General features: G+C 39.4%; 1 protein-coding gene across 7 annotated transcripts in view; it reads left to right on the forward strand.

The window, feature by feature from the left end:
- SFSWAP (splicing factor SWAP) overlaps positions 1-17220 on the forward strand; it is a 104954-nt gene extending 87734 nt beyond the window's left edge. For 4 of the 7 annotated variants that reach the window (XM_024205744.2, XM_024205745.2, XM_024205750.2 and 1 more), the window contains 5 exons: positions 4772-4927; positions 6115-6240; positions 12196-12366; positions 13363-13435; positions 16796-17220. In XM_024205744.2, coding sequence (XP_024061512.1) covers positions 4772-4927; positions 6115-6240; positions 12196-12366; positions 13363-13435; positions 16796-16861 — 592 coding nt within the window. In that variant the 3' untranslated portion in view covers positions 16862-17220. Of the gene's footprint in view, positions 1-4771; positions 4928-6114; positions 6241-12195; positions 12367-13362; positions 13436-16795 lie in introns of those variants that run through there. The other 3 variants (XM_024205747.2, XM_024205748.2, XM_024205749.2) reach the window with 2 other exon arrangements.
- The last annotated feature ends 8979 nt before the right edge of the window (positions 17221-26199 follow it).

The raw sequence follows: 26199 nt of genomic DNA on the forward strand, positions 1-26199 counted from the left end.
ACAGTGGAATCTGTGTAGACAATCACTTGAAGAAAAAAGAACAGTTACTTATCCTACAGTAACTGATTCTTCGAGATGTGTTGCCCACACGGGTCCCCTGGCTCACCCTCCTTCCCTGCTAATGCGGAGACTTACTCCTATAGGAATTAATATTGGCAAAGGAACTGTGGCAGTTGGCCCCACTTCATCTTTTATACCTTTGGGACTGAGGGTGCAGATGCAGCCCCAGCGAACATAGAAGAATCTGATCTCGAGTGAATGGGTCTCAAAACAGTGTTTTGCTGTCTCATACGTATTTTGTAATGTTGATAGTAGGGTTTACATGTTTGCTATGTACCTATGTAAACACACATGAATGTACATAACTTCAGCTTTCCTCATGCAACTCTGAACAGGCCTTGGTTTGCTTTCCCTGTCACTTTCAGGCTAATGTAAGCATCAGGTATTTTTTCCAGGCTTGCTCACTTACAAAGAGGAATTCATTTACCTTTGCAGAGTATTTAGTAGGATATTCTTTAAAAAAAAAAAAAAAAAAAAAAATCTTCTGTGTCTTCTCTTTCTTTCCCAAGTTCTAGACAGAAAAGGATTCATTGAAAGACAAGAATCCTTTAAGTAGGCAATGCTGCTTTGTTTTCGTTTTTTAAGTTTAGAACCAACTGGCATTAAAATTTTATAAATCTTGTTGAATATGCTTGGTACTGGTCACCTTCATAAAATCTTTTTTGTAAAAATAGGTCCCATAACAATATCTTGATAGGCTTTGCATGCATGACACTGCAGTGTTGAAACAAAAGTATAACCATAATTGTGTGTGTTTATAGATGCTGTGATCCCAATATGTTGGGAAGACAATGATTTAGATATACAACAAAAAGAGGGAAGTGCCTACTTTGGGTCTTTGTACCCTAGACGTAACTGTAAAAGTACAGTGACAAAAATAACAGCTCCCCAGAACAGAAAACTTCAAATAGCCAGTCAGAAATGGCAGTCCAATCCAGACCTGTCAAATTGCCCTGATGTTCATCACGCCCCAGAAATCTGGGTAAAAACCAAGGGTTTTGTGTCATGTTGGAATGCCTGTGGCTACAATTTTACAGTATCAGAACAATGTCAAATCATTATCAATGCAAGCCTGTGAAGATAATGATGACATGACCACACTGGTAAAACAATTTAGCTGAAAGTTACAATATTACAATGGACAATATTACACAATGATTTCGGCATAAGTTTATGGAGACGTTCCAGTGTCAAAATGTCAAAGATGAGCTTTGATACCAATGTGAAATTAAAAAATTCTAAATTGAAGTAACTCACGGTCTGTGACCTAATACTAAAGCAAGTTTAACACCTTTGCAATTGAATTGGTAGGTAAGTCGGAATCTTTTCAGTAGTGCTGTTAAAGCATTGCATTGTCATGTCGCGTACAAAATGTGGCTCTTCACACGTCTTTCTTGTTTTGTATGCCTAGAGTCAGACATTGCAATAAGCATGTTGCTCAGTCTTTAGATTCCCACAAGACCCAGTGTTACGACTTTCTACCATACCATACCTTATTTAGATGTAGAGACTAATTAGAAGTATATTGTTTCCCACTTGTATTACATTACTCTAAACTATTTGTAAAGATTGATCTATGATGAGTAGCCCCACTCAGTGACCTGGGATAAAGGGCTATCCTATAATACCTGGACACTGTTATTAAATTACATAAATTCTAACAGCCTTAGGCTTTGTCTACACTAGCACTTTTGTCAGCAAAACTTTTGTTGGTCAGAGATGTGAAAAACACACACCCCGACCGACATAAGTTTCACTCACAAAAGCGCTGGTGTGGACAGCGCTATGTCAGGGGGGATGCTCTCACCAACTTACCTTCCGTCGCTCATTGGGGGTGGTTTAATTATGCTGGTGGGAGAGCATAGATCTGCCATACAGGAGACCTTACAGTGCTGCAGCTGCAGCAGTACAGTTGTGCTGCTGTAAGGTCCATAGTGTAGACATACCTTCAGTTGCTTTATTTGTCTGTGTCAACCTTAAAACTATTTTAAACAGGTGTGTTATGCTTTTGTAACCTTATTTTGTGCTGTGCAGGCAGCCGATCCTAACCTTCGAACCTTAACAGAGCAGTTGTCAGTGATTACTTTGCACTTGAAGCAGATTAGAATGATAGTAACTATGGAGAGAGAGACTTCCTATTGAACTTTTTTTTTTTTTTTTAAATTTTGACTAATGATCCTGTTCAACAAAGCATTCCAGAATAAGGATATCTTTTCAGAATTACCAAAATTTCATAGCTTTCTGACAGACCAGCACATTAAACGATGTATCTACACAGGAGTGATTTGTGTCTTGGTCCTGAAGCTGTTTAAATTAGTAGTAATTTAAATTAATTGTGACAGCCAAAAGAGAAGCTGTACTTTTTCCGAAATTTCTGATTAGGGTATGTTTTAATTGAACATTAATGAACTCTACGTTGTGAAATGTAAAAACAAATAATGACCTATTGGCACACATTTCGCTTCATTTGGAAAACTGTTTTGGTTTAGATCTTTTCAAATGTTAAAGAATTTGTGTATAGGTGTTAATTTGACTTTCCATTTACCTTGATATGTGAATTACTGGCTCCTGGTTGCTATTGCTTATGTAGTTGTAAAAATACATTGGGCATATCATTCTCAAGGGATAATTTGGTAAAGCATAAGAATTGTAGTTAATTTGTTGGGGCAAGTTAATAGGGGATGAGCTGAGGGAAGTGAAGCTAAAATATAAGTTTATTTAACTTTTCAGAGCATATTTAATTTTTGTTTTGCCTTTTTTTTTGTATGAGCGATAAGCCACACTTGTCTCACAAGCAAGTGATTTTAGAGGCTTTTACATAACTTTTAAAAAATCCTTATGTGTAATATTTTATTTTTAGAAGTGTAGCAAATTGCACTGGCAAATTGCTATTTGGTATAAATGAGACTAAGAGTGCGATATATTTTTATTTGTTCTTACACTGTTAACATACTAGAGTCACAGCTCAGTAAATATACATGATGCACCATTGATGTTAATATAGCTTAATTTTTAAATAGTTTACTTAATTTAATCTTGTACCTTACAGTTGAAGTTGCAGAATTCACTTCCTGTTCAAATAACATCACTGATTCAGGGTGATGTAAGATATTTATCTATGTATTGCTTAAACATGTGATCAAAGCAATTCTCCTAGACAAGGTAAAAACTGTAGATATGCGAGGAACCCAGCTGTATCAATTTTATTGCAGTCCTTGTGTTAACAATGACTCCTCTACATACATACGTATTCCTTTCATTACTGTTCCCAAATGTGTATCCTGAAACTAGTTCCTAAAGCTCTTGATATACCAAGGATTTGATTGCAGACCAAGATGATGCATCTAGAGTTTTAGAAAGCAGCAAAGCATGCACAATAGCCCCATAGTGTGTTGCAGCACTGCTTCCTGTGGACACTTTAGCTCAGTAAAGATATTGCCTCAAGTTCACAAATTAGTAACTAAAGTCTAATGCAAAAAGATGTGGGTGAATTTGTTAGAACTATTTTTGAAAAAAAGCAAGTTTTGGGACCCTCTTGTTTAGCTATAGTCAACACTCCATCAGTGCCCTTTTTTCCTAATAAACTTCAAAGCACCATAACAAATTTGACGTAAATTGTATCTGATAGTGGTGCTCTGTTGTAGTAGCATAGAATGTCAATCATTGAAGTTTTACGCATGATGTTCTAGCTGAGAAGTTTCAAATTTCACAGTTGATGACCAGTAAATGTAAATAATGACCATATTAATGAGAGTATGAATCTTCCTATTTTGTATGAAATAGATCATCCTAGCACAAAATCTAGGATAATGCATGGGGCATGAGTGGGAAGAAGGGAGGAGAAAAGGGGCTGCAAAGCAACTCATTACACAGTGAATGATTTAATGATTTTGCAGATAAAATGTAAGTCTGCATTTTGAACTTGTGAGTAGAGCTGGAAGCTCTAAACTTCCATTTGATGTTAATCACTTTCCTGGTATATTTTAGTAATAGCTTACTGCTAAGCCCACCTACTCCATTTATCCAGTTAATGAACCATGGGTAGTAATTAGGAGCAGGATGCATCATTAAAGGGTTTGTAAACCAAGCTGGATGGAATAGGTAAATGTGTGCTATGTTTTTCATTGGCCCAGTTTCAAAAATTCAACTAAAATTTACCTCAGAATAGCAGTCCCTCACCTAATTTGTAAAATGGGTGTTTCCTGTTGCTCCAAAATCCATCCATTCATCTTGGAGGCAATATCTATTCAAATACTTCCACTTTCTTCAGTTGTAATGTGACCTGACAACTTTATAGAATAATGAATTTCTAAGAGAGCCTATTAAACAATATTACTGGTATTAACTTACTTTATTTAAAGGAGTACAATGCCTTATGAATTTCTCATGAAGTATAGTTAAAATAATAATTCCATGTATTCCAGTGAAAAAATTAAGCCATTTTTTAATCATTTAAAGCTAGTGGCTAAATCTCTTCAGGTTGAAGTGATTGGAAAAATGTTATAGAACCAAAACAATCATACCCAATTCATAAATATTTTAAGCTAATGCATTTTTCTCTGACTGTTTGGACTTTTGTAGGCTGGTCCATATAAGCATGCTTTCACTAAGGTTCAGCTTTGGTTAAGGGATTAAGTCTTTTCAAGATTCTAGTTAATACCAAAACTAGAACATTTATTCTCAATGTGAAGTGTGTGCCTCCATATCACAGACTCACAGCATCCACAGGGACACTGAGCATGGAGCCGAGTCTGAGCAACTCATCAATGGCAGCAGCAACAGAGCGAGAAAATTATCAGGCAGCTTCGACAACGAAAAGATTTGACTGCTGGAGCTCTTTAGAGGGAAATCCTGGTAAAACGTCAAGGTGTCTGACTGACCTCAAACTTTATAATCTGTTTTTTCCTTTAATCCTTCTGAAAGGCCTGGTAAAGGTCAGATTTCTAAATTGAAAAGCAGTTAAATAGCAATATGGTACTTAACTGCTGTTGTGATTTTCCTTTCAGTAGGTCTGTTTGACTGTAATAGGATCTATGATTTACAAATGGCTTGTCTATTAGTCATTGCAAAATTAGGTTTTCTGAAGAAAGTGAATGCTTGAGGTGCATGGGGTAAAGTATCTTGTATAAAAGAGAGTGGAGTAAAAATTCAAAATCCCTAAGCAAAATGATTAGATCTACATATCTTATTGGGAACAGAGCTAACTACTACTAAGGTATTTTTCAAGTAAAGGAAAGATTTTTGCTTTTTTCCTATTGTATGTATTCTCTATTGGAAAATGCTCAGGTTTTACTTTTACAAACACTTAGCGTTAAATCTTTGAGATAAGCATGCGCTCTTACGTTGATCTCTAATCTTAACTGGGCGCGCTCTGTTTCTCTCTGTAGGCCAGACATTTCAAGTTGAAATGCTAATGCTAAACAGTATTGGTCAGGAGTTGTTAGTCAGTTGCACAGGTTGAAAGTATTGAGTAATCAGGATTTCCTGCAGAATAAGGAACAGAATTTCTTTGACTTGTCAATATTCAGAGGAAACTTACAAATTTCAAAACAAAATGATCTTTTTAACTCAGTCTCTTCACTGTTTTCAATTTACCTGCATGATGCAGCAACAATAGATACTGCTAATTTGGAAAGACAAAGTCAAGTCTAACTTTAAGATTCTAGGCTTTAATCCAAAATGGACTTAAGCAGAACAGTTAGCAAACTCTGTCTTCCATGAGAGGTAACTGACTAGCTGCACTGTGACATCCCAGTGCTAATATGAGTTGAGAGTGGTTCACGTGGCACCTCTTCCCCTGTTGAGAGTGAAGAGCAAGTCATGCATTCTCATACATATTAATATAAATAAATAAAATATTTTGATGGTGAGAAACCCTCGTGACACTAGCAAGCCTTAGAGACTAGGAATATCCCATGTTGATATGAAATCAAATAAGGATTTGAAAGGCACCATAGTTGGGTTCAATGACAACATAATCCACTGAAATAAAAATAATACAACAAATTACGGCATTAACAACAACAAAAAATAAAACTTTCCCCTCCCGTTCAGGTCGCGATCGAGATCTCCTCGGAGAAGGGTCCACTCACCTGAAAGGCGAAGAGAGGAAAGGGCTGTCCCAACGGCTTATCGCATTAGTAACAGTCCTGGAATGAGTAGGAAACGCACACGTTCCAGGTATGTGCACCAGTCATGACAAATGCCCCATTTGGGGTTTTAAATATTGTGTGTTGCTTTGTGTGTACTGTTTATGTAAAGCTTGTTTTTTCTGTAAGCTAAGGCTTTGTTTCAGCCATGAGTTATATAATGATTAACAAGCCAACCTGCGAAAAAACAGTTTGCAAGTAGAAACCCTGGTCCCTCCTGTATAGAATGTGTGTACAGGTCTACAGCATAAAGTGATGAGCGTGTACATGCTTTGGATGTATCTAGTACAGTGACAGGTTATTTTACAGTTCATGTTTGCTGCTTGATGCACTGTAATTGGAGTATTCTAACCCCTTCCCAGTCTGAAACATCTTTGCTGTGCTTTCCTTCCTGCAAATACTGGAAACAGTTCAGATTTGTACTTGGAATTCCCAGGGTCTGGCTACACTCCTTACCCCTTGGGTAAGATTCTCTGGCTGTAGTTGCACAAACAGAGTGTGCCGAAATGCCATGCCATATTGGCATTTTAGTTGAGTGAAAATTGCATAGTCATGATTGGATCTAAAGCTAACTAATGGAGATCAGGAGGGGGGACAATACACTTTAGCACACATTACGTTTTAGAATAAAATATATTTTGAATGTACAAGTGGAACTCAGCCTGTAAAATGGTCAGTGTTTTTTCCTGTAAGAGTTGTGGTTTCTTTCTACCATGTACACTGCAGCCGCCTATGTATTGGAAATGTGGAATTTCTGTTTTCATGATGAGAAAAATAAATGCTCTGTTCCTACTTCTGTCAGAGATGCTTTGTGCAGTCTGTGTTCTGAAGAGAAGAAACCGCAGTTTGTGTTACTTTAGGGTCATTAGACCAAAAAAATTTCCAAAACCAAAAAACATTGTTTACCTGGGGCTTTTTTTACTGATTCACTTTTTGTACAGTTCACTTCTCTAGTCATGTGCTGCTCTTATGGTGAATATTTATTAATAAAAGTATTTTTCAATATCTTTCTACAAATTAAAGTAATTACATACCTACCATTGTCCTAAATTTTTAAACAGGCGTATTCTGAAAGCATTGTGTGATAAACATTACATTTAAAACACCTGTTGTAAAATTTGATTTCTTCTGGATCTTCATTTTTGTGCTAAAATGCATATTTACTAAGCATAAATATATTTTGATTACATTACTATGGTTATTCAATCAATATAAAGTCTAAGCATACTGAAAAAATGATCACTTATTTTAGCAGCCCAAAACACGGTAAAAATTTAATAAAATTAATTACTGCTGTGTTCTATCATAAGCCATGAATCACTTTTTCCATTGCCTTTACATGCTCAACACAGATACGGTCTTTCTGAAATGAAAAGCTTTTTGTCTTGTTTTAGTCTGTGATGAGAAGATTACATAAGTAAAAAATTTCAGGTCAGTGAGCTCCGTAGAACAGTACACGTTTGCAAAGTTTTTAAGGGTTGATGGGCATGCACTCTTGCACCCTCAATTTAGATGTGCAAATATTTGTGCAGTGTGTGCACTCATCAGTTTGGGAGCACACACGTGCATATACACTCACAAAGCTAAATTAGATGCACTCTTTGGGGTAACTGCATCTAAAGTATGCATGTCACAATTTCATATGCCTGTCTCTGAATCCTACTCAGTCCCAAATTTAGGTTGCTTATCTGTTGGGGGGTGGAAAAGGAGCAAATTATTTTCATTGTTGTCCGTGTTTGGTTAAAAAAGTACTTGGTCTCCACTTGTCTTTTTTTTAAATGAGAATAATCCCTATTATGTATCCCATTGCATAGCAGCAGTGCATCCAAGTTGAGGAATTATATTTCCTTTTACTGTCTTCCTGACAGCAAAAGTTAAATCCAAGTTGCATACTCCTGCAACTTATTAATAGAGGGGGTGATCGCACAGTTTAAAGCAGCGGTTCTCAACCGGGGGTCCACGGGCCCCTATGGATCCATGAGGAGAAGCCCTGAGCCCATGGGTTAAGTTGGACAGGGCACTGGGGGCATTGCCCCCCAAACTGCAGTGCCTTAACCAAAGTGGGGCAGTCCCGGGGGCACAGACACACACCCCACCTCCTCCTCTCCCCTGCCTCCTGGCCAGCTTGGAAGGAGGAAGTTGGAGCCGGGCAATGCAAGGCAGCTGCTGCTCTTGCTGGTACCATTGGGCGGACAGCTGCAGCACACCCCTGTCCCAGAGCCCCAGCTGCTCCTCAGTTCCCAGCCCCCTTTGACTGCTCATGCAGCCAGTAGGAGCCACCCAGGTGGGGGGACCTGGCTCTGGGGTCAGCAGAGCCCCTGGGAGCAGTAACCAGACAGCCTCTAGGTCCCCCCCCCTCCTTCTGCACCCTGAGCTACCCCCCTGCCTGCACATGGCCCCTACCTACCCTATCCCTGCACCCTGAGCTACCCCCCTGCCTGCAAACAGTTCCTAGCTGCACCCTGCCTGCACCCTTGAGCAGTTTTCAAACTTTTTGAGCTGAGCACACCCTCCCCTTTAAGTTATAATTTTTGGTTGCACCCCAACCCAACTCAGACAGCCTGGGTGGCCTTCTGAGGTGACTCAGGCTGGAGGTGGCTCTCTCTCCCCTGGCTCTGCCGTGCAGAGCTGGCCCAAGCCCCACCGGGCCCGGGTCCAGCAAAATAAAAGTCAAACTACGTCTATGGGGCCTGGCCGAAGCTCCGGCACCCCGCAGGGCTAAAGTCCCAAGGTGCCCTCAACACCCCCTCTCCTCTGGGTCCTGGAGTTGTTATAGCATGTTGGAGAGGGGCTCAAAAAGAAAACGTTGGAGAACCCCTGGTTTAAAGGAAACCTCACCAGTTTACTTCATCTAGTTAATTAGTTTTTCATATTTATTGCCTCGTAGTAACAAAAGACCCTGTTGCATACTCCTGGTGGATTGGGTCAAGTAGATCAGAAGACTCAACATTCATAAGTCTAAGATTCTCCCTTCCCTGAAAAACCAGAATGTCAAGGAAAAGGAATCCTTTCCCCCAAGTCATGCACTAGGTGTGCATACACTTAAGTTCAGTATTTAGTGGCATGAGTTGCTGACCATTCAGTAGTTTAGATGAATAGAGGATTCTTACAGTTGCTACACTACTAGGGGTGCTGAATTGTGACTACTTGCTTTGAAGAGCTCCATGATTCAAGAAGGAAATCTGTTTTTACCCTTTAAAATTATTTTAAATAGCATTATACTCTTAATATGGATAAAAGCCATATATAGCAGATCTCCAGCACAAAGCTGAAACTAAGATCTTGTGGGTATGGTTCACTGAACAATGCATAATAAAAACTGGCAGTAAATGCCAAAAATTCAAACAACTGGGGAAACAGTATTAGACAAACATACATGCAGCCAGTTCTGAGAGCTTGCTAGTCATATTACTAGGGTTCAGTGAAATTTCTAGGCAAAAAAATCATGAGTGAAGCTGGCCTGTTGGATTTTTATGAATGGAAAACATACTACCTGCAAGGACCCGGAAGCCACCTTTCCTTGTGTCAACTTCAATGAATTAGTGACCTCTTGTTCATTAAGTATAGTGAGACCTATTTCTAGAGTACATCTGATTGCCTTTTCCAATGTAGGTCCTCTTCCTGTATTTCTAAATTGCCTGTAATAATCCACCTACAATGAGATTGGTGAAAAAAGTAGAGTATGTTCAAATCAAAAAGTGACAAGAAATGGCCGTAGTTTAAGAATGTGTATGGTACTTCCACTCCAGATATATATATTTGGGACACTGTTTATAAGTACATCCTGTTTATGGTATGGGCTGTTGAGAAATAAGCCATGGAAAATTGAGATGTGATTAATATAATATTGTTTGATATTTTACTACTAGAATGTCATTACACGTTGTTAGAATAAAAACTTAAAAAATAAAAAAGCTTACAGTGAAACATTTTTACTTTTAAAAAAGGACTATTAAAAACTTAATAAATACTTGTGCTCTATGAAATATGTTCACAGCACAAAATTATGGTTTGCTGCTTAAGAAACTCAGCAATTAAAATACAGAGCTTACCAGTCAAGGGATAGCTGAGTCCCATGGCTTTGCTCCTTATGGTCATGGGGAGCTTAAATAGGTCAGTGAACCTGTCTGATGTTCAGTATCACTTGGTAAGTAGAAGTAATTAATGTATTTGTTTTTGTCACAAATAGTGTTTTCTATTTTAAATGCAAGTAAAAGTGTAACAGTTTTGTAATTATAAGATTGTGGTTTTTTTTAAGTTCCGAATGTTAACTGATATTTCAAAAGTGAAGTCTCTTCCTGGATTAAGTCTTAAGCATCAAAGATGTACAGTACTTGTTTGCCATTGTTCATGTTATATTGTTACAACAAAATTGAGGTTTTATTCCCTAAGCAAGTTATTGTTTAATGTTATCAATTATTCATTTTATAGACTGCATTAATTACCTTTGGACTGTGCATAGTATTTATCTAAAACGAAATAATTACTCCACTGACTGCCCTGAAAATTACCTTTGGTTGCTAATGTTAGCTCACTGGAAACGTTACCCAAAAGAATAAGATGTAGAGAATGATATGGGGTATATATAGTGCTTTAAAGACTGTACTTTTGCAACTTTACCTCCATTCATCCATAAAACTACTAAGCACAGAAATGTAAGACACTTTTCTTTTCTCATCTTCCAGAGCTGTGCTAGGCTTTTTTATGAAATCATAAATTTTCAAGAACTTCATTCCATACATTATTATAACTTTCTGATTAAAGATACTCTCTTAGGCTAGTAAATACACTAAAAAGTACATTAATTGGGCTATTCAGGGGCAAAAAATTCCATGGAAAATGGAGTGAGCTAATAATTGACATTTAGAATGTGGCTTGAAATTATAAGGCACAGTAGAAGCATCAAGCAACTTGTAATCTACTTCCAATGAGTAGACTGTAAAAGTTATAGCAGAACTTTTTGGATTCCTCAGTGGACATTAATCGTTTGTTTTTTGTTAAGCTTTTAAAAATAGAGAGAATGTAAAGTAGTAGAATAGGGGGACAGAAACACAATGAATTGTTGCATGGAGGTTGATTCAGTAATCTTAATTACACAACTGGGATGTTAGTCTGTAAATTCATAGCCAGCTATAAAGGTCTAGATTACTCAGTCTCCAGTGTTACCTGTAGAATTCAACACTAGAGTTCAGTGCTGGATATAGTTTTAGAATATTTGTGTTGTCCCCTTGTTTTGTCAACAATAAAAATAATTTTATGTACCCATAAATCTACTTTGTTTCTATTTTTTTAGTAGTGATTGTCAGTTATAGCTAACGGTCATGTTGTCTACTCAAAGCAATCCCAAGCATATTGCTTTGGGTAGGACTATTTGAGAAATACAGTAGCTCAGTTGTAATTTTGTTTCAGACTGAAGTTTGTCATGCAGTAGGTTTGGTCATCGAAACCCATTTGTTGGCTTAGAAGGAAAATATACGGTATCAGTTTGCCTTTTAGATGAGACGGTCCATAGTTCTATTAGAATGGATTAAAAAATAAAGACTGTGAACACTCATGTTCCAGGTCATTAGGGAGTTAGGATCAAACTTTCCCTGTAGCCAGGTTATTTTATAATTGTCCATTACAGGATTTTCTTGCACCTTGCTCTGAAACATCTGATTCCTGATTGGTATGTTAATGTCTGTGTTTCTTTGAAGGTCAAGTAAGGGCTGAGGAGCAAGTACTCTTAATGCTCAGGTACTGGGTTGAAGTCGGGGAATCCTAATGTATAGGTTAACTATGAGGACTCCTGGGAGTTTTTCCTTCCTACTATCATAGGAATATAACCACCCATGGTATGATGGTTACAGTGTGTACTCAATGCATAAGGAGCACCACATCCAGGAGGGCTAGAAAATCTGTTAGAAATGTCTAATACGATTTCTGCTTAAACTGGTTAACAGCATATCATTTTAAATCTCCTCTAATAAAATGCTTCCTTTTTCAGAAGCCCCCATGAAAAGAAGAAGAAACGACGGTCTAGATCATGTACCAAGTCCAAAGCTAGGTCTCATTCACCATCTATGTCACCTGGCAAACAGTCCACACATAAGAACTCTGTACATTCAACTAGTGTGTCTCCTGTGGAGAGTAGGGAATCCAGCCAAGAACGCTCCAGGTAACACTCTTTCACAACGGCATATGGGGATACTGACAGCTTTTGACCATGAATGTACCTTTTGATTGGATTTGTGCAGGGAGAATTGTAATACAAGTTATGTAGAGCTACAAGAAGTTAAGGCTGTGTGCCACTGTGGTTTTGGGGTGGGGGGTACTAGAACTGTGCTGGGGACCTGAGATTGTGAGGAACCCTATGAGACTCTCAGGGCCAAATTTTAAAAAGGGTGAATTTTCTAATAAATATTTCAGGTGGGAGGAAATGATAGAGAACTCAATTGCCCAGGGAAGAGCGTGTGTAAAATGTGAGAGATGAAATAGTCATTTAAGGGAGGCACAACAGGAATAGTGCAACTTTTCCGTATACACATCTCAGTGCAACTTGAACCAAAGTGATACTATTGAGACCTCCGTAATCTAAATCCTACAGTTAAAATGTGGTTAATGTTACTAAAAATCATAATACTTTGTTGGGATGGATTTCTTTGTTTCTCCTTTTGATTGTAATTGTTATTGAGGATTCATAACTGAATTACCCCATTGAGTAGAGTCTGTTCACAGTTCCTACACTGATACTCAGAGCTCTCTATAGCAGTAGTTCTCAAACTTTTGTACTGGTGACCCCTTTCACATAGCAAGCCTCTGATTGCGCCCCCCCCCCCTTCTAAATTAACACTTTTAATATATTTAACACCATTATAAATGCTGGAGGCAAAGCGGGGTTTGCAGGCTGACAGCTTGCGATCCCCCCATGTAATAACCTTGTGACCCCCTGAGGGGTCCCGACCCCCAGTTTGAGAACCCCTGCTCTATAGCATTGGCCACAGGTATGTGAGAGAGAACCTCTGTGAGAGTGACCTGTATTGACTATAGTCCAGTGAAACATGAAAACTATTGAGCAATATGAGGGAGGCTCATGCACATACAAGACAGAATTGTTGCATGAGATATAGCTAGAAAATGTATACATTTCTAATTCTTAACTTTTAATTTTTAGGGGCGTTTCTCAGGAAACAGATGGCCAGATCTCTTCAGCAATCGTGTCTTCAGTGCAAAGTAAAATAACTCAGGTATGAATTAAGACACTCTCTATTGTTTACTGAAGTGTATTACCATCATAGTAGCATGCTCCTTTAGGTATTTTGTATAATTGTATGATGTAGAACAGGGATTGGCAACCTTTGGCACGCGGCTCGTCAGGGTAAGCCCCCTGGCGGGCCGGGCCGGTTTGTTTACCTGCCGTGTCCGCAGGTTTGGCCCATCGTGGCTCCCACTGGACGCGGTTCGCTGCTCCAGGCCAATGGGGGCGGCGGGAAGCAACGGCCAGCACATCCCTCGGCCCATGCCGCTTCCCGCAGCCCCCATTGGCCTCGGAATGAGACCGGTGCAAATTCAGTCATAAGTGACAAAAATTACTGAGAGCCTAATCTTCCATGCAATGTCTTTTATTGAAGAACCCATCTTGACACCAGGTTAAGTTTGCAAAGCTCGCGTGGGGAGGAAATCATGTTTCTTGTAAACTGTCGATATTTAATATTTATGTCACTGAGACATAAACATGGATGCCATTTTTACTGAGACAGTTTTCAGAGCAGAACTGCTTCTGTTATATTAAACTTTTACTCTTTACTTTTGCTTAAACAGTTGTCATTGGCGGGGAAATCTTAACTCAGACATAGGGGTGATAAAATAAAAGTAGAAAAGACTATTTATAGAAATTGTTCAGTCATTGGCAATATTGTTCTGCATAAAAATATCTGCCGGCTACAGCTAGAAAATTTCAGTTAAGTCTTGGATACTGACCTAGAATCATACTGTACTATCCAGATAAGTGAATTTCAACAGTAATAAGATCACCCTGTTTTTGGAAAATCATACTTGTAATGCTTAGGCATAACGGGAGAGATAAAAAGAGGTGAAATGACTTCCAGTTGAAGTGCAATCTGTACGGTATTTCAGAAGAAATATAGATGGAATGTAGAGGTGTAAGAGATGTGTGTGGTGCTTGGAAATAGGAAATGTTTCATTCCGAGCTCTGGGGAGGAGTTTTGGCTGGCCATGCTTCCCTCTCCCCATTTACCCCAAGGTTTGCTGTGGGGTTTTGTTTTGTGTTAGCAGACTTTATCCTCCGTGTGTGTGTGTGAGATGTGTACAGAGAGTGGTATGTAAAACCAGAAGTCCTAGTAGGTAACGAGCCCTTCATATCTGCAAAGGCATGCTTATCTCTCTGCATCTGTAATTTTTATAGATTGGGATGTTTTTTTACTACTGTGTCTGTGGATGCTACACATCCTACTAAAATTTTGGCTGAAAATAGACAAAAATAATACATTCTAAAGTTTTTCTTCTGGTGCCGAATTATAAATCTAAAAATAGGTTATTTCCAACAAGAAGTACCCTTAAATATAATAGTGCCGCAAGAACCATTTTTTTAAAAACAGATGTAGTAAGACTTACTTGCCACTTAGGCATAATGTACATTACTTTGCTATGGATCACTACATGACGTTAACATCATGAAACTGTCGATAAACTAGGCAAATACAATTTAGATGGGGCTACTATAAGGTGGGTGCATAACTGGCTGGATAACCGTACTCAGAGAGTTGTTATTAATGGTTCCCAATCCTGCTGGAAAGGCATAACGAGTGGGGTTCCGCAGGGGTCTGTTTTGGGACCGGCTCTGTTCAATATCTTCATTAACGACTTAGATATTGGCATAGAAAGTACGCTTATTAAGTTTGCGGATGATACCAAACTGGGAGGGATTGCAACTGCTTTGGAGGACAGGGTCATAATTCAAAATGATCTGGACAAATTGGAGAAATGGTCTGAGTTAAACAGGATGAAGTTTAACAAAGACAAATGCAAAGTGCTCCACTTAGGAAGAAAAAATCAGTTTCACACATACAGAATGTGAAGAGACTGTCTAGGAAGGAGTACGGCAGAAAGGGATCTAGGGGTTATAGTGGACCACAAGCTAAATATGAGTCAACAGTGTGATGCTGTTGCAAAAAAAGCAAACGTGATTCTGGGATGTATTAACAGGTGTGTTGTGAGCAAGACACGAGAAGTCATTCTTCCGCTCTACTCTGCTCTGGTTAGGCCTCAGCTGGAGTATTGTGTCCAGTTCTGGGCACCGCATTTCAAGAAAGATGTGGAGAAATTGGAAAGGGTCCAGAAAAGAGCAACAAGAATGATTAAAGGTCTTGAGAACATGACCTATGAAGGAAGGCTGAAAGAATTGGGTTTGTTTAGTTTGGAAAAGAGAAGACTGAGAGGGGACATGATAGCAGTTTTCAGGTATCTAAAAGGGTGTCATAAGGAGGAGGGAGAAAACTTGTTCACCTTGGCCTCTAAGGATAGAACAAGAAGCAATGGGCTTAAACTGCAGCAAGGGAGGTCTAGGTTGGACATTAGGAAAAAGTTCCTAACTGTCAGGGTGGTTAAACACTGGAATAAATTGCCTAGGGAGGTTGTGGAATCTCCATATCTGGAGATATTTAAGAGTAGGTTAGATAAATCTCTATCAGGGATGGTCTAGACAGTATTTGGTCCTGCCATGCGGGCAGGGGACTGGACTCGATGACCTCTCGAGGTCCCTTCCAGTCCTAGAATCTATGAAAAGCAGTCTATAAGAGCTAGATATTATCTTTTAGCCCATGTATAGCAAGTCATCTTTTGACATGTATTATGGAAGATGGATATTACTCTTTTGAAGTAAACACATTTTTAGTAATTTTGCATGTGGTATTCAGAAGCTTTTTTCATATATTGTGTAGTCATAAAGCTTCATGGAAGCCGTCAGATTCAACTTACCTAAAATTACAGCTCTTTTGTGAGGCACGGTCTCTACTGAATATTGGCAGGACAGAATTAAGTGCTGTGACTCTGGACAACAGCTCTCTTATATTTCATTCTGACTTCGTGGAAGTACTTGTTGTTTGTTCAAAATACTGTCTCCTAGTGTTCTAAAGGTGAATTTTAATTGCTGCAGCAAGAGTCTTCTCCAAATTCTCTCTTTTGGGGGGCGTGGTACCATTGGAATCAGAGTATCATGAAAATGAAAGTTTATGCTGCAGTGTATGCCCTTCATCTCGTGTGTATTGTGTATGGCCACTGCCTCGGTTCCATTCTTTCCACCTACTCACCTCACACACTTTCTACCCTATCATTTGTTGTTTCATTTCTCTTTCGTATTGTTGAGATTTTTTTACAGTGAGATTTAATTCTTAGCTATTTAAAAAGTTTGCTAGCTAGCAGATATATTCGTTTATAATTATAGTATGTGATTTTGTGAAATCAAGAGGCCAGTGCTCTGGAAAACTTACCAGTAGGACTGCTGAATTCAGTGCAGAGAGTTATACATTTCAAACTCTTGATTAAAAACTAAGGAAATTCTGACTATTTTTCCTCTATTCTCCCTACAGGATCTTATGGCCAAAGTGAGAGCTATGCTTGCAGCTTCCAAAAACATACAAACTAGTGCCTCCTGAGACTTGTTGAAGTGACCATCAAGAAAACGGTGTGAAGAGGAACACTTTAAAAAACTGCCTCATCTCAAATGTACAGCCGGCAAATTTTGCTCATTTTGGTTCAGTTCTCTTTTGTCTAAAGTTATCAAAACCTGAAGAACTGAAAACCTTATCTGTACAGAACTGTCCCCTTGGAACTTCAATGACTTTTTGCACCCAGAATCTCTCTTGACAGCTTTTGGTTTTTGTAAATTGATTTTTTGGACTAATTCTTCAGTAAGATTTTATGATCAGCAGTCTGTCTGTATATATGTAAATATCATGTTTCTGTGATAAAGTATTACTCAATAAAAGAGGAGAGAAACACCTTTTATTAGCTACACACTTGTTGGAAGTTGCTTAATTGTGAGTGTTTTTTTCTTTACTTTCTTTTAAAGCAGTTCCTCAGGCAATGCTGTTGCTAAGTTGAACTGAAAAACACCTTTCAGCTTCTTTAGTTCATCAAATGATCTAAGCACATACATTGCTCAGCATGTTACACCGGAGTTGGTTTTCATGCGGATTACAGAATTTTTTTATCCTTTATTAAACTCCAGTGTGCAGAGCACATGGGAAATCTCTGTTGTTTTCAGTAACAGCCCCCTTCCTTCTTCAAGATGAGCCTCTGCATTTTCACACTTAAGGGATCACTGTTCCTGTCTTGTGAGCATCTGAAGCCTTCTGGAACCTAGGCCAGTGGGGCCACTTGCCCCTCTCTCCACCTCCCATCGCGGTGGGTTCCCAGGTAGTAAAAGGAAGCGTGACCACTCCTCAGTTCCTTCTAACAATCAAAGGTGCAGTGAGCTCGGATTACACACACACACACGGTGTCCTTGATGTTTTCTTTGGCTGGTTTACTTTTTTTAATCTTTCTGGCTTTTTAGGGAACGTTTTGTTTCCACTTAGTCAAGCTGGCTTTTCTTTTTAAAGAAAAAAAATATTCCCCTCTGGCACAAACTTTGTCGGGTCCCTGAGTTTATCCATGTGGACTTTTAGAGACCTAGCTATATACCTAAAGTGATTCTTTGGCTGTTAGATCTGTGGTCCAAAGGAGTTAGATCTGCAGAGAGTGGATCCTGCAACCCAGCACAGATCCAGGGATGCAAAACCCAGATATGGATCCAGAGCAACAACAACAAAAACGCTGAGTATGGATATCTGGCTGACAAGTATGGATCTGCATCCAGAGCCAGAAAGCAATCCTGCATTTGGATCTAGCAGGTGAACATGAATCCAGGGTCATAGGTTGAGTTCAGATTCAACAGCCAAACTTGAAGGACTGCCAAGAATGTATCAGATTGCCCAGGATCCAGACATTATGAGGATCTGATATCTCTGTGAGCAATTTGTCTAGTGGTTCTGTACTACTGAGACCACCCTGAATCTACCCAGGTTGGTGCAGTCCGATGCTGCAAGTTCCAACACCAGAATCTTCGCAGAATTGTTTGCCTTTCTGGTTCTATGCCCAACATAGTAGCTTTAGGAAGCAGATCTTCTGTGGCAGTCCTCACAACATTGGTAAGGGAAAGTGCGTTAAAAGCTTCTGGTCAGACCTGGAATGCTAGATTGTGTTACAGTGTAGAGTTTTAATGTTGTGCTTCCTCTGTGGCCATTGTCAGATGCCCTCCTTGTCTGGGAGAGGGATTTTCCCCTTCTGATGCCCCATCTGTCTGGCCCTTGCCTTCTAGGCAAAAGGAAAGGTCTGGATCCCTTCTTAGACTCTTGTAAGTCCAGTTTCAAACAGTACTACATTAATGCTCCTAGGGAACTTTTACTGGACGCCTGCAGGGTCCAAGCAGGCTAATTGGTATGGATTAAAATTTACACCCCTCTGATGCAGACTAAAGTACCATGCCCCTACTGTCTGAAGTCTTAGACACCAATTTACTTGGTTCTGAAACTGTCAGTTCCCTTAGTTCTGGGTAGGACATACTGTGGTTCTCTTGGGTTTCCAGCCAATCCATGATTGGTAAGTCTAGTAGAAATTCAGCTGCCCCGGACCAGGTTTACGAGAATACAGCTGCTGAGAACTGGTGCTTGGATCAGAGGCTCCCTCAGGATGTGAGGGTCATATACCCACCACTGTTCTATCAGTTCTGAGATCTCATGGACCCAAAGATTTCTCTGCTATGCAGCCGCCTAGGAAAAACAGGTTACCATAGAACAGGTGTCATAGAATCAGTCTGCTTCAGAAAGTCCTGCCTATTGACTTCAGAGCCTCTTTTTTGCTTTTGCATTCAAGGGCTGCTGTTCCTTTTTCTTCGGGGAATTAAAGGCACATTGCTAAGGTTCTTCAGAAAAGATAGAGTGCTGAAGGTCCTATTTATATTTAGAACTGTTTATGTGGGACTGAGAACCATTCTGATATCCAGCATCAAAAATACACTGACAGATCCAGGTGACTCCTGTCATAGGAATTAATTTTATTGAAACACTCTTGATCTCTGGGCTACCTGTCTCTAACAATAACTAGCTCCAAACTTTTCAGGCCCAGGTCTAGGTCCACTATGTAGTATGCAGTGTTTAGGTTTGGGTAGTGACTTGGGTAGCATCCCTGTATGAGTAGTAAAAACACAGAAGGGGTGCCCATCCTTACCTTACAAAGGATTTCCTTGGATCTTTCATTAGATCCTAAATCTCTTTTGCTGCAATTTAAGGGAGATTTAGGTTAGCCATTAGGAAAAACTCCTAACTGTAAGAGTAGTTAAGCACTGTAACAAATTACGTGGGAAGGTTGTGGAATCTCTGTCATGGAAGTTTTTAAGAACAGGTTAGACAGGGATGTCTAGATAATTACTCCAGTCTCACTTTGGGGGCCTGGATTAGGTAACCTATTGAGGTCCCTTCCTGTTCTACATTTTTATAATTGTTTCACTTTCAGAAATTTGTCCTCTGGCAGAACAGCTCTCTCTTCTACTGAGTCCTATATGTCGCCTATAAAAGGAATCCTTTGTGTAGGACAGAGGATTGACTTTGGCTTACACAAAGGATTTCTCTTATGTCTATTAAAAAAATCAGTTTCCCCACCTAGAGGGTAAGGTTCTTCCTGGGCCTCATGGGGTTTATGGCAGCCACAACTTGCATGACTTTGGTTGCCTATCTGAGAATGAGACCTATGCAATGCTGCTGTCCCAAGTCACAGTCCAGGTTCAGACAGTCTCCAGTTATTGATCACCATGCCTCAGAACATCACAGTCTCTCTAGATTGGTGGTCAGGCAGGGCTAACGTGCTCATAGGTGTGCAGTTCAGTCCTCCAAATCCATCGCAGACAGTGACGTCAGATGTATCAATCAGTGCTTGGGCGGCACACTTGAATCACTTAGTTCAAGGCCACTGGTGTTCTCAGGCAAGAACATTCCACATCATACCAGAACGCAGAGCTGTTCATCTGGCTCTCAGATCGTCCCTCCCACATTTGCAAGGGAAGGTTGAGCAGATAGTAACAAATAATACATTGGCAGTGTATTATATCAATAAGTAGGGAGGTGCTCAGTGCACTACTTGATTGCAGAGGCAATAAATCTTGATTGGTTTGTTCGCAACAACATTTATCCTGTGGTGCTACACTTGGCAGGGGAGAACAAATCGCCTCAGCAAAGTGGTTCCTGAAGGGATTTGTTGGTTCAGACCATATTTTCCAGATAGGATCGACCAGTTGTGAATATGTCTGCAATGAGGTTTGACAAAGTGTCATTATTTCTGTTCCAGAGCAGCCAAGGACAGTCTGTCTTTATCAGGTGCTTTCCTGCTGCACTGGGGGTGGGATCTGATGTACGCTTGATCTTCCTTTCCCTTCATACATGAGGACAGGACTTTTATTACATCAGCCAGGAGAGTGAGTGAAAGGTTATCTATGTAAAATGCACTACAGTATATGTTTTACAACTATGACCCAACAGGGTCAGCTGTCTGGAAATATCAGTCCTTGTTGAGGTTCTGTGGCATCCCCTTGTGCTATCTTCATTGCATTGTTATGATAGCTATATGGTTTTAGCAAAAATTCTTCCTTGTTAAAATTTGATTTGGGGAGAATGAGACTTTTAGTTGCCTTTGTTCAGTCTTGACCTGGCATCCAGAGCCAATGCTTCTTTTCAGAGCTCTGTCCTTATTTACCTAGAACTCAGTCTATCTCTTTGGGAGTTGTACTACTCCTTAAACTCCCACAAGTAGGAATATGCAAAGGCCACTCAAAGGAAAAAATTAAAATATATCTGTAAATAGAGTTCTTTGAGATGAACCTCTGCATGTTTACACTCCCTGTCCACCTTCCCCACTTCAGAGTCTCAGGTTAGGAATTCCTCAGTTAGTGGAAGGAACTGAGGGGTGGTAGGGGCCACTCCCTCTTTTATATCCTTGGAATTGTTGTAATAATTGGAGCTACACATTTACCATAATTGTGAGCTCGACCGTAAAAAGTAAGTTCACAAGATGTCACAATAACCTATAACAAACATTGATGGGAAAAGGGAGACTGAATTAGTCCAAAGAAAAAGGCCTACTGATATAACTCAAGGACTGTGTTTAAAACCATGCCTGATAAACCAAAGGAGTTGAGGATTAATAAACCAAAATTGGCATTTCAGATATTAGGCCTAATTGGTGGACAAAATAATGAGGGGATGGGCTATTCCACCCATCACTCTTATTACATCAGCCAGGAGAGCTGCTTTTTGGAGTCTTTTTAAAGAAAGATTTCAGGGAGAAACATTGGCTGTGGGAGAAAGCATCATGATCTTGGCTGCCACCCCCATCATCTCCTGAGATCCTGGATCTTCGTCCTAATTCTGAAAGATGTCCTGACCAGACCGGGCCAGAGAGAAGGACCCAGATAATACTTCCACTTCTACCAGCACTGGCTGAATCTCAAACATCCCCTGTCATGTGAGATGTCTCTCTCCCTCCTCCCACCCCTCCGTCCACCCACCATGTGCCCTTTTCCTTCCCCAGCTTATTTCTTCTTTTCTTTCCCTCTCCTTTTTCCGTCTATGTAATTAGAGAAGACTACATATTTTGCAACACTGTTGTAAGCATGTGACCAGAAAAAGGCAGCTGAATGCAGTGCCCTAAGCAGCCTGATGCTGGTACAAGTTTGCCAGGTCTCAGAGTGGGTGATAAAATCCTGTGCTATGCCTTTGTTTCTCAAGCAGTGGGGTTGCAAGTGAGAGTCAACGCCAGAGACAGAAGCTTCATTTTCTATCTTTGCTGTTTTTTTCTTTCCCTAGGTGTGTGTTGGTCTTGTTTTGTGTTCTAGAAAATGGGATTGGACTTTAACAACAGCAATGTCGACAGCTCCAACCCATCTCAGCTAACTTCTTTTTTCCCCCTAAAAGGAGAGTCATTGCCATCTTTAATGCCATGTTAGAGACTGTCAAACAAAGGGTTTTTTCCCTTCTTAAAAACTCCAGGGAAGGGGGAGCAAGGGATGTTGTTAAAATGAAAACATTACTTGATACTTTACATTTCAAATGCTTTAACTATTTTTCCTTTTCTGTATGTTTAATAAAAGGTTAAAAAGGTATTTAATGGTGTGTTTGCCATGTTATTAAGCAGGCTGAAGTTTCTTTATACCTGACCCTTGTTTAAAACTGTTTAATGTTGGACAGTGACACAGTCAGGTTAACATCTTTTACTCGCTGGGCACATACACTCCATCTAAATTAATACAACAGAACCCTCCAGGATGGGAAGGGGATGGAGGGTGAGTGGGCACAATGGATGCCACTTTCCAGAAGGTTCCAGAAGCTTGTGGCGTAGGCGCCTTGATCCCACAAATGTCAATATGCGGAGGCTCATCTCGAAAAACCTCCAGTTACAGGGAAGCAACCTGCATTTCCTTAACATGCCGTGTTCTCTAGTAAGTTTTTAAAGATATCCAACAGACTTATGTTCTCCAGAGATCCAGGGCTCTTGCCGAATATAAAAGTTTTCATGCTGTTAAGAAAAATAATTTTGAAAGTTTATGGAAGATGCTATCTTGCCTTTATAAACTGCTAATAACAAATGCCAATTATGCTTTTTTGAAGGCTTGTGAAATTGATATAATTACAAGTTCATTTATAATCCATTCTATGAAGTTCAATGAGATTGTTTAAATAATTTTTAAATGAGTTAAAATGGTCCAAAAGCTAGGTTGAAAGTGACTACAAAAACGCAATAACTGAAAAGCAGATAATTAAGATAGTTGTCTTTTTCCAAGGCTGAGCTATATAGTTTTACAGTTGCTGAGTTATATAAACCTCTAAAATTGGTTGCTATAAGCTCTGAATTAAAGGGGTTAAGTGTAGAGGAGGTAGACACGTCTTTGGACTAAAAATGATATTTAGAGCAAGCATAGTCCTGGTAGGCAGAAGATGAAGTATTTTTCCTGCAATAAGTACGCTGAAGATAATATTTTAATGAAGCTTTTTGGACATCGGCTTTTTATCTGCACTATTTCATTTTATTTAGTCAGAGCTGATTAGGGTGTCCAGATGTCCCGATTTTATAGGGACAGTCGCGATATTTGAGGCATTTTCTTATATAGAAGCCTATTACCCCACACCCCTGTCCTGATTTTTCACACTTGCTGTCTGGTCACCCTAGAGCTGATGTTGGAGAAAGGGGTAAGGCAAATCTGTGATGGGCTGCCATTTTTTTAAAAAGGAAATATTTAAAGACATAGATGTGTGTGTTAGAAGAAATATGTCAGCCAAGATTTTTGAGAAACTAGTGTTTTGGATGCCTCAATGTTTAGGTGTTCAGTGAGAGGCATCTTTAACGGGACCTGACTGAAAGGGATGGAGGACTGAATGCTTTCTGGAAATGATTTAATTACAGTAGTGGTGGTTCTAGTCTGCTAACAATGCCAGGATATTTTTGAGCATTCATTAGAGAAGGATGTATGAGAGTATACTGTGAAACATTCAAACAATCAGGCTGCGGGTGATTTTGATTTCCATAATGTAAGGACACTGTGACGGTTAGCACCATACAAGTGCATTATACATACGCTAAATAAGGAATTCCACAACTGGACATCCTCTTCTGAAAACAATCAACTCCTGAAAGTTTTATTCCATCAACTGCAACATCCCATTGAGTTCAGGTACCTTGGAGAGTATGTGTAATGGGAAAGGTAGTCTCCAAAATAGCTCTAAGGATTTCAAAGATTAGAACCAGGGCCTTCATCTGGATCTAAAAACAAGTGAAACATGTTGCTAGCATGTTGGCCAAAGGTCTAATAATGTTGGAGTTTGGATGCTACCACCCACCTTGATAATTTTGTTCAGGAAAGCTGGAATGATGGCAGATGTGACAATAGTTGCCAAGGCTATTGGCACTAAATGTCCATTTCTTGAGAACTGGCTGCACTACCAAACATTTTGGTTGTCAGGTTGGTTTATAGCAGTCATGAGGAACAAGTATTTTATTCACATGCAGCAACCCATATGTTGGCTCCGAAATCGACATAAGAGTTGTTAGAGTTCAGCAAGGAAGGTGGAAAGATTGTCCTTTGTTTCATTTTCTTGCTTCTAAGGAGATTTTCTAATTCAGCCAGTCCTTTCAGTGAAGGTGGGACAAGAGTTCTTCTCAATGAGTAGTACCTGGACACATGGTTGGAGATAGCTCATTCTCTATTTGGCCAGCATGTCTTTTTATGTTGCATCACTTATGCGGTGACCTGTCTAGCTGCATCTCGTGTCAAAAAAATGAATGCAGAAAGAAAATCTGTCCCTCAAGTTTAAAATGCCTCGTTGCTTTTTTTTTTTTTTTTAATGGTGCTGAGTCAAGGCTTAATTCTTACTAAATTTCAGGCAAGCCCTTGTACCTTTGCCATTACTCTGGCTTCTTTGGTCCTTGCAGCATATTATCTTTTAAAATAAAAATAAGTAGATGATCAAGTAAAATATCACCCACAACTTCTGTCTTAGGCATAAACACTTCCCAATGAATGTGTCTTGATGGCACATCATGCCTGACTCTTTGCATAATGCAGATTCATCTGATTTCCATGAGTTCCCTTTCTGCATGAAACATGCTTGCTATTCTATTCCATGTTGAGCCTGCGTCTCTCTTGACCTATGATCATGTGAGGTTTTAAAATAGTGTTTATTCTAAAGTTGGCCTAATAGGAAATGGTCTGATCCATTAAGAAATAGGGGTTGAATGCCTACTGAGGGACTGCTGTTTGGCTGGTATCCAGAAGGCTGGTACTTGTAATGTATGGCCTTCAAATTAGGAGGTATAGAACTGTGGGAGGAAAGGGAGGAAGAGAATGGGTTCTCAGGGCTTTGTTAGAGTAACTCACGTGGCAAAGTTTTTCTTCAAGTGGAGCTGTGTTGACTACAAAGAACCACAAGGGTTGGTAGTTCCAACAAAAAATGGACAGATAAAATCCCATACGTGGTAACTTGGTGATCAGGAAGGCAGCTGAAGCCATCTTGCTTGCGGTAATTTTTACTTGAAGTGGGAGAAAACAGTAGTGTTTCTCCTTTGTAGGTTAGACTTTTCACAACCAATAGCTCAGATATGTTTCTATTTAACTTATATTTAGCCAATGATAATTGGCAGAGCTAGGGGTTCTCTGAGCAATATACAGCACAGTACCTGGGGCACCGAGATCTTTTATTGGTTACCTAAAGTACAATGAAACGGAGTCATCGAATAAGTAACATACATCAATTGCTTCCATCCTTTTACTCTATCTAGTTCTCATAAAATTTAATGGTTCTGGCACAAAAAAGGGAGTTCAGACAGTATATAGAATAAAAGGTTTTGATTCTATTTTTTTTTTTGTTTTGTTTACATGTCTCAATATGTAAAGGAAAATAAATATATGTATAAACATTTAAAATAATATATATAAAATGAATGAGGATGCAGCATAGATTTTGCTCACTTGCTATAGACTGCTGTGCAGTGTAAAAATTTATGGGAATTTATATTTCTCCTCCCAAATGGAGTCAAAACCCTTACTACAATTTTATGATAAAGTAAGTGGCAGGTTGAATGCCAATTTTGTCATGAATAAAAAAAGCCCAACTCTGCAATAAAATAGGTTGGCCTGTTTTAGTGACTGCTTTACAAATTTATTCTCTTTAAAAATGTTGTTGCTTAATGTCTTAAAATATTTTCTTTCCCTGTAACAAAATCTTATTTGTCTCCCCTCAGTATGTCCTAGGTGAATGAGATGGACTGTTAGCTCCAGGAAAATGTAATGTTAAACTGCATTTTCAGTGTTTACTGTGGCTTGTTCACATTATGTGTGACCAAGGTGAGGGCAGTGGGCATTTACATGTGTGCACTTTGACCTAGTCCGTATCTGTATAGGTGACTAACC

The sequence above is a fragment of the Terrapene carolina genome, unplaced genomic scaffold (assembly GCF_002925995.2).
Source record: "Terrapene carolina triunguis isolate 2854851 unplaced genomic scaffold, T_m_triunguis-2.0 Scaffold234, whole genome shotgun sequence".
Lineage (NCBI taxonomy): Eukaryota > Metazoa > Chordata > Testudines > Emydidae > Terrapene > Terrapene triunguis.